Here is a 9,584-nt window from a genome sequence, read left to right on the forward strand (position 1 = left end):
CATAACTTCCAACTTTTACCTTTTATTGCCAAAATTAATGTATTGTCTTTTACTCCGTCTATTATAAAATAGTTGAATTGCTAGTACTTATTTTTCATCGAGAATAAATGAATGCTCTAAAGTATAAGGGGTTATTAATTAAACTTTTTCAAAGCTACCCTTCTCCCTAAAGGTTCTACAACTTTTTTCAATTCTCAATGCAGATTGTTTCTACTTTTAAGAAAAGTACTTTGGGGAAAAAAAGGGTAATATTGTCCAATAACTCTTTGAAAAATGTAATTAATTAACTTCTTAAAAGTGTGCCACACCTCATATAATTCACTTATTCTAGACTGAATAGAGTATTTAAAAGTTATCTTGGGATTTACAAATTATTTTGTACTCTAGAGTTTGGACTAGCCAAAACTTCCTGAAGAAGTCTTCGAGTATCTTGAGTTTATTTATGGCCCCGTTTATTAATAGATACCAAAAAATTTACTTTTTTTTGGAATTTTGGAGTTAGAATTAGAGTTGTTCATTGTTTTTAAAATTGTAATTTTTGGTGAAATATAGTTATAAAAAAAGTGAAAAAAAGTGATTTTTTTTTAAAAGTAAGTTTTTAAAAATTTTAGGTGCTGTTTGGCCATAAATATCAATTTTGTTTTTACTTTTTTTGAAATTTTTGAAGTTAGAGTTGGAGTTGAAGTTGTGTTTAGCCATAATTTTTGAAATTATAATTTTTGGTGAAATGTAGTGTAAAAAAGTGAAAAAATTTTGAAAAACAAGTTTTTTCTTATTTTTGATATTCCGAAATACAACTCCAAAAAAAGTGAATAATTTTTATGGCTAAACGCTAAAAGTAAAAAAAATAATTTTTTTTTTAAAAAGTAAATAACTTTTATGGCCAAACGCCCCCTTAGTATTCTGATTCCGGAAAAAAGTTAAAAGAAAAAATTTGAAATAAAGTGAATAATTTTTATGGCCAAAGAGGGCTATGTATGTATGCCCTATTGTGTAAAAGTCAAGTGGTCTTTGGTGAAATAAGGAGCGGCTCACAGATTTCCTTTTTATTTCTACTCTCTTCTCTTGCAAAACCAGGAAGGAAATAAAATGCTAGTGGATTCCGATAAGTCTCCAGCGTTTTGCAAGCTTTTACTATCTAGAGAAGCTTTATGAATAAAATGGTAAGCTTTGTCAAGCTCTCTTTATTCTTTTTTTGTTAATTCTTGATGTCTAAATTTACTCTTCCAACTTGTTAATTTGATTTGTAGCAAGTGCCGCCTTCTTTCATCAAAGAACATAAGAAAATGTTGGCCAAGACTTGCTCACTGAAAACGGACCAAGCTGGCAAGTCGTCATGGGAAACAAAGATAGTGAGGGAAAAGTCAAATTACTTCATATGTGAAGGAGAGTGGCCACATTTTGTGGTGCATCACAAACTAGAAATGGGTGACGTTTTGATATTCTTACTCATTGAAAAATCAACGTTCCGTGTCCAGCCCTACACACAAAAATGTTATAGAAATTTTATTCAACATTTTGAGGAACTTAGCAGTAGTAGCTCGGAAGAGGACATTGGACCTTCAAGGAAATTGAAGAGAGCTAAAAAGGTGGACACAGTAACAATGTCGGATTCTGAGGAAGAAAGCGATGACACGTCATCCAGTGATGATGAGTCTAAAAAATCTAAGCGGGAGAAGGCGCCATCCAGTGATGACTCAACTGATGATGAGTCATCAGGTAACAACTATCGTTGATAGTATTAAGAAGTTTAAGTTTTATATTATTAGCAAGACCAAGTCGTTGATAGTAGTATGGCTAACGAAGGTTCTAGGCAGAAGACATATATAGTACTCCTTTTTGTTCATTTTGTAGTTCCTTATTTGTTTGCTTTAAAAGCTTTTGAGGCAGACAAACTGGGACTTCTTTTGCTAGGGTACGTAAGTTCGGATAGTTGTGGGTATTGTTTACCCCGGATTCGGGTGATCAATTAAATTTATAGGTGGGTATAGGATATGTGTTTTGCCCTTGATGTGTACTAGGCAAAGTAAACAAAATATTTGAAGGTTAGCGATACATATATAGGTTTGTGAGCAATGTATGGTACTTGATAGATGAAATGCGTTAATCACAATAACGAGCGGCCTTGGCCGAATTAAATGATGAAAGAATTAGTATACAAGAGTTCCTCTATTACAAATGTTCTTGGAAAGTAAGAAGAGCCCAACCTCCTTAAGGGAGGTAGATATGCCCTATTTATAGCAGTGAGCCCACGGGCCTCATATAATAAGAATTAATAAAATACCAATAAAAAGGACAACCCCTGCACGAATTTGGTGGGATTGGACTGACGGCGCCGTCTGACACACGCATAGTTGGTGGCCGACCATGACGTGACACCACTAGTGCGCTTCAGCAACGGTCATAACGGACCAACGGATACACGGGCAAACGGTGTCCGGATCAACGGTGACGAACCTTCGGGTAGAGTCCCCGAACCATCGGTGGCACAGAGACCGGACCAAAGGGCGCCCCTGCTCAGCTTCGATTAAAGCGCTTATCCGGGAAGGTGTGACGCCCCTCGTGCGAACTCCCGGCCCTCTTCTTCCTCCGGTCCATAGTTTCTCCGGATATGACTCATATCCGGTTTCTACCGTATACAGATAGCCCCCACGCTTCCCGGGTCAACGATCCATCGGAGTAACGGGAAGTGAATGAATCATACAATCGACCTCCCGGGTGGCCTATTCTTATCTCCTCATTTTGGCGGGAATAGTTGCGTCATGCCTTTTCCTTCGACGGCCACGTGCCCTGCTCCGGATGGTCCGCTCCTGCCAACCGCCTTTTGCACGTCGTTTCGAGTCACTTCGCATTAATGATGGGGCACGTGGCGATCCCCGATTGGCCCTCCTCGATAATCGTTCCCCTCCTTATGCCTATATAAAGCCCCTCATCTCCTCATTTTTTTACTTTTACGATCTTCTCTTTTGTTTCTTCTCTCCTCTGCGTTCTACCTTCATCCTTTCTACAGCAAATCTACTACCAAATCTTCGCTTATTTTTACGTGAAAGGGAGATTAATTTTGTCATCATTCTCGCCAACTACCTTTTGCTCCAGTTGCTCTTCAAATCACCATTTCCTCCGTCTCCTTTGCATTATCTTCCGAAATTCCCTTCCCTTCATTCCTACAATATGTCTGAAACCACTTCTCCCGAAATTCCCTCGGTTTCATCCCCGAGGGCCGAGACTGTGTCTCTGACTAAACAAAGGAGCAACCCCGAGACCACGGCCTCGGATATTATACCGGCCAAATTTAACTTCAATAAAGACCTCGAGGTGGAAAAGCCCTCTGCCGTCTCAAACCGGGGTTACGACGTGAGGCGATATCCTTCTTCTATAACCGAGGATAAGCTTGAGATAGTCCGGGCAGACTGCGGGTGGAACACACGCCCAGTGAGGGTTTTTGCACCCGGGCCGGACGAATCCATTACCGACCACCGGGAAGGGTTCTTGTACGTGTACTCTTATCCCTTTACCCTTAAACTCGACCCCCCGATTGATCCGGTCATACTGGATATGTGCCGGACCTATGGTGTGACTTTGGCACAGATCGGCCCAATCGTTTGGAGGGTCGTTGCTTGCCTCCGGCTGCTGGCCAACAGAGCCGAGAAGGAATTCTCGCTGGGCCACCTAATACGCCTGTATTCTCCGAGAATATTCCGGGGCGGTGTCATAAAACTAACCAAGCGTAGCCGGAACCCGTTCTTCTCGAAGATGGACGAAGACCGGGACAGGGGATGGCTAGAACGCTACGTCCGGGTGAAAACTGAGGACATAATCCCGGCCGACCATCTACCTTTTCCAGAGAAGTGGAACGATAAGCGTAAGTTCGATCCTTTGAGCAATCGTCCTTACTTGTTTAGCCGTTCTTAGTGTTGTTTCCTTATTGCCCTTTCCTTATTTTTTGCAGCAAACGGATTTGTTCCCCCGGTTATTCGTGATCTGAGTGAATGGGTCACGACACTCCTCGGCCAGCTTCCCTATGAGGACCGAACGTGGGCCCATTTGTCTCGTGGTCGATGGATTGCTCAAAATCATGGTAATGTTTAACTTTCCTCCGTTTCTGTTGTATCTTTAGCCATTCGCGGTCGTCCGTTTTCTCAGCCCTGCCTATGCCTTTGTCGTTCAGGTTTGCCGAAGGGCTCGGTGGCATCCAGATCGGAGTCGGGGGTCGTTTCCCCTGCTCCGGCGTCCGCGTTCGACACGACGGGTTCTTCCCGCGTTCTTGCCGAAGCTGCCAAAAGGAAACGACCCTCTAAAAAGGGGGAGCCGCCCAAACGGAAGAAGGCAAGAGGTGTTGCCCAGCCCCCGAGAGAAGAAGCGGAGCCCGACATCATAGTTCGGAGGGTCGACCCAGCTCCGTCAAAGACTCCAGTACCCGAGGAGACCGCCTCCGTTCCGCCTTTGCCTTCTGTCAACGAAGGTCTCTTGATTCCTGTTTTTCCTTCGGGTGCGGAAGAAATCCTCTCCCCGGCTCCTCTCCGGTCGGTTGACTTTGTCGACATTTCAGGTGGAACTTCTCCGGAAGATACTCCCCTGCAGAGGAAGGGACCGTGGGAAACGGCTGTCACTGCAGCCGATCAAAGGATTGCCCCAGTTTCGGAGGCCGAAGCCCCCATTCACGCACATCCGTCTCCCGACCATGAACCTGTTTCCACTGCGGAGCCCCCGGTCTTTGCCAGAAACATTGAGTCCATGCCAAGTTCATCTACCCCGGCTCGGAGAGCTGAAGATTTTGAAGATATGTTTTCAACCACTCCTCCTGCTACCGGTGAAACTGCGGGTTTCGGCCATCTGCCAATTCCTCGGGCCACGAGGCCGGCTAACCGACAGTCAGAATCTGGCTCTAGAGATAACCTGGTGACCATCTTCCCAGCCCCGAGCGTAGAACCAAGAAGGACTAGATCGGTCGTAATCACCGTCCCCGAGGATAGCGGCTTTCTATCGCGCTCGGTGGGAGTAGCAAGCTACTTACGGCCTCTTGTCTCCGACTCGGACAAGCGTAAAATGACCGGGGTCACCTAGCAGTGCCTTATGAACGAAGGCATGCACGCGGGCAACCGGGTAAGACCCTCAGCCACCTTTATATATCATCAGACTTTATGCTCACTTTGTTTGATTCTTTATGTTTGTTTTTCTTGCAGAGTGTGATACTGGCCAATGAGGCCTTCATCCGTGCCCAACACGAGATGGACGATCTTCGAGGCCAACTAGATGCCCAAGGCCGAGAAACGGAGAAATATAAGCATCTTCTCCGAGAAAAAGAGGAAGAGTTGGGTCGGGCGGCTGTTCTTGCCAACCTTCGTCCTGAGCTCGATGTGGTCAAGGACGAAAATCGTCGTTTGAAGAGCGAATTGGTCGCCATGACCGATTATAACCGAAGCCTCGAGACTGAGAAGATTGGCCTTAGCCGAGACAAGGCCCATTTTTCGTCGAGGCTGGACGAGCTGGAGACCACCGTATCCCAACTCCGGGGGGAACTAGATTTGGTGAAGGCCGATGCAGCGGGCCTAGCCGAGAGGAACCGGCTACTGGAATCTGACACCGCTCTGTATAAAGAACGTATGAGAATTTTTGAAGGGAAAGCCGAGGAGCGGTCTCGGATATGTGAGGGCTTGAAAGCCGAGCTGGAGGAGGCGGTGAGCGCCAACGATGTTCTTAAGGCTGAGCTAGAAACTGCTGTTCACATGAGGAATATTGTTGTGGCAAACCGGGCCAAGCTGGAGACTAAGTTAGCTAAAGTCGAGGCTGATTTAGAAGAAGCCTGAAAAGGCATGGAGGCGGCCGACGCTCATACTGCCATCGTCGCCGAGTACGAGAAGTGTAAGTCTCGGCGGCTCACCCTCGAGGAAGCCGAGCACGGATTCTCCGATCTCCCGGCCCTGATAAACCAGGCCAAAGAAATGGAGGAGGAGGCGAACCATGCCCTCGGGTCCGATTCAGACGATTCCGAGAGAACCGAGTCCGATCATTCTGCCTCCAGTCATCTAACATAGGATTTTTACTTGGCCTTTGCCTTTTGTCTTTGCTGGCTTTTTGACCCTTGATGTGAAAGTGTTCTTTGTAAAAGTACCTTATGTATATATGAAAGTTGCACTTTTCTTGTTTCTTCATTTGAGTGCTCGTTTTTATTTTGCTTTGAATTATCGGTCCATTTTTCGGACAAGATGACCCGTAGTCATTGATTAATTTTGCCCGTAGGGCTTACTAAGATGTTTTGTGACCTCGGATCTTTCCGTGCCCGTGATAGGCGCCTCTTTAGGACCGGCATTTTTTGTGGACGGTTCGTAATGACCGAGTTGACTTTGTCGAATTTCGACCACAGTGCCCGGTGTAGGGCGTATAAATAGAACAACGCCGAAATACGACCAATGCCATGGTCTTTGTATTGTAAATGTTCGTACATATGAGAATTTTATTTCTTGTATCTTTGCCGTAGCAAACACTAAATGGGACACGACTCATTATGATCGTTTGGTCCTTACATTGAAGGCGATGACCGGTGGCCAGCCTTTATTTTTGCCGTGGCAATGCTGAATGGGACACGATTCATTATGATTGTTTGGTCCTTACATCGATGGCAATGACCGGTGGCCGGCCTTCGTTTTTCTTTATCGTGGCGTGCTTCGATGTGGGTGTTGTGCCCCCTAACATTTATCCGAGTTTCGAGGTCGGGTGAGTGTTATCAAGCCCCCACTCGGAAGGTGTGACCTCGTGTGTCCGAGTGCTGGCCCTTTATCTTTGTTGCGTAGCACGTTGTACTTGTTGCCTCATTAAAAACCTCGTCGGAAAACCCATTTCGGGACAAAATCGCGCTAAGGAAAGAGTGCAACACGTGCTTGCAGTCCTAAATTTCTAATTTTGTGTTGTCCTTGATTTCCTGCAAAAGAAAGATACGGTTAACAAAAAGCATGTGGGGAGATCATACCTTAGCAGTAGTATCTCTTTAGATGGGCTATGTTCCAGTTGTTGCGCAGGCATTGCCCATCCATGGACTCCAGCTGGTATGATCCTTTGCCCGTTACACCGGTTACCCTGTACGGTCCTTCCCAGTTCGGTCCTAGCTTTCCCTCGTTGGGGTTCTTTGTATGTAATGTGACTTTTCGAAGCACCAAGTCCCCCACTTGGAAATGCCGAAAGTTGGCTCTTCGGTTGTAATACCTTTCCATCCTCTGTTTTTGTGCCGCTATGCGGACCGACGCTCCTTCGCGTAGCTCATCCGCGAGGTCGAGCTTTACGGCCATAGCCTCCCCGTTTGATTCTTCGGAGGCATATCTGAAACGGAGGGTCGGTTCGCCAACCTCCACGGGGATGAGGGCTTCGACTCCGTAAACCAACGAGAACGGGGTTTCCCCCGTGCTTGATTTGGATGTGGTTCTGTAAGCCCAGAGCACCTCCGGTAGTATTTCCCTCCAATTATGCTTCGATGCCTCAAGTCTCTTCCTCAGATTTTGGATTATCGTTTTGTTCGTTGATTCTGCCTACCCGTTTGCACACGGGTGATACGGGGTTGACACGATTTTCTTGATCTTCAAACCTTCGAGGAAACTGTTGACCTTGCCACCCACGAACTGGGGGCCATTATCACAGGTAATTTCAGACGGGATGCCGAAGCGGCAGATGATGTGGTCCCATATGAAGTCGATGACTTCCTTTTCTCTTATCTTTTCGAAGGCCTGCGCTTCAACCCATTTAGAAAAATAGTCAGTCATAAACAAAATGAAACGGGCCTTACCTGGTGCCCGAGGTAACGGACCAACAATGTCCATTCCCCACTTCATGAAAGGCCAAGGTGTGATGACCGAATGCAGCAACTCCCCGGGTCGATGGATCATCGGAGCATGCTTCTGACAACCGTCACATTTTTGGACAAAATTTTTCGTGTCCTCGTCCATCCGGTTCAAGTAATAACCGGCCCTGACAATTTTCCGAACCAAAGCATCTGCACCGGAGTGGTTACCGCAGGTCCCCTCGTGCACCTCTCTTATCACATATTCCGTTTCACCGGGGCCCAAACACTTAGCTAAAGGACCGAGGAAGGACCGTCGATACAGTTGACCATCCACCAAGCAAAAACGGGCAGCCTTGGTCCGCAGCGATCGTGACTCCTTCGGGTCCTTTGGGAGCTTCCCCTCACGCAGGTAGTCGATGTACTTATTACGCCAATCCCAGGTCAGGCCCATTGTGTATATTTCGGCGTGCCCGGTTTCTATGGCCGTGTTTAATAAGTGCACCGTTGTCCCGAGGTTGATTTCCTCCCCTCAACCGAGGATCCCAAGTTTGCTAATGCATCGGCTTCGCTGTTCTGCTCCCTCGGTATGTGCTGCATGGTCCACTCTTTAAATTGATGAAGCACCACCTGCATTTTTTCGAGGTACCGCTGCATCCGTTCGTCCTTTACCTCGAATACGCCGTTCACCTAGTTCACGACCAGAAGCGAGTCGCACTTTACCTCTATTGTTTCGGCTCCCATGCTTCGAGCCAATTCCAAACCTGCAATCATAGCCTCATACTCGGCTTCATTGTTAGTCAACCTAGCAGTTCTAACGGACTGTCGGATGACCTCCCCGGCCGGGGTCCTAAGGACAACCCCAAGGCCGGAACCTCTAAGATTCGAGGCCCCGTCCGTATGTAGAGACCAAATGCCCGCGGTCTTTCCCGAGGTCAGCAAAAGTTCTTTCTCGACCTCGGGGACCATGGCCGGGGTAAAATCTGCCACAAAATCGGCCAAGATTTATGGCCGTCCGAGGCATGTACTCGATATCGTAACCGCTAATTTCTATAGCCCATTTTGTTAACCTACCGGATAACTCAGGTTTATGCATGATGCTTTTTAAAGGGTAAGTGGTTACCACACATATGGGGTGGCATTGAAAATAAGGTTTGAGCTTTCTGGAAGCGCTTACCAATGCTAAGGCCAATTTTTCCAAATGGGGATAACGGGTCTCCGCACCCCCCAAAGTTCTACTTACGTAATAGATAGGGAATTGCGTACCTGATTCCTTTAGGACTAAAACGCCGCTTACCGCCATTTCGGAGACTGCCAAATAGAGGAAGAGTGGCTCATCGGACTTCGGCGTGTGCAGTAACGGGGGGCTGGATAAATACTTCTTCAATTCCCTTAGGGCTTCTTGGCACTCCGGCGTCCAAACGAAGTCGTTCTTCTTTCTGAGCAAAGAGAAGAAACGGTGACTCCTGTCCGAGGACCTCGAGATGAAGCGACTCAGCGCCGCTATCCGCCCGGTGAGCTTCTGTACCCCCTTTATGTTGTTCACGACCTCGATGGCCCTGATCTTATCCGGGTTGATTTCAATTCCCCGGTTTGACACCATGAATCCCAGGAACTTACCTGACCTGACGCCGAAGGCATATTTCTCGGGGTTGAGCTTCATGTTGTATCTTCGGAGTACATCGAAGGTTTCCTGAAAATGCTTTAAATGGTCCTCTGTTTCCAGGGACTTAACAACCATATCGTTAACATAAACTTCCATTGTTTTTCCTATTTGTTCTTCGAACATCCCATTAACTAGGTGTTGGTAAGTTGC

At 46.6% G+C, this 9,584-nt stretch overlaps 1 protein-coding gene across 1 annotated transcript; it reads left to right on the forward strand.

Moving 5' to 3' along the window:
- Nucleotides 1-1,026: 1,026 nt before the first annotated feature.
- On the forward strand, nucleotides 1,027-1,997 carry LOC132624033 (B3 domain-containing protein REM13-like). Its single transcript, XM_060338857.1, has 2 exons — nucleotides 1,027-1,163; nucleotides 1,251-1,997. The coding sequence occupies exons 1-2, from the start codon at nucleotides 1,152-1,154 to the stop codon at nucleotides 1,734-1,736; spliced, it is 498 nt and encodes a 165-aa protein (XP_060194840.1). The 5' UTR covers nucleotides 1,027-1,151; the 3' UTR covers nucleotides 1,737-1,997.
- Nucleotides 1,998-9,584: the final 7,587 nt, after the last annotated feature.

The sequence above is a fragment of the Lycium barbarum genome, chromosome 12, assembly GCF_019175385.1.
Source record: "Lycium barbarum isolate Lr01 chromosome 12, ASM1917538v2, whole genome shotgun sequence".
NCBI classification, from domain to species: Eukaryota; Viridiplantae; Streptophyta; class Magnoliopsida; order Solanales; family Solanaceae; genus Lycium; species Lycium barbarum.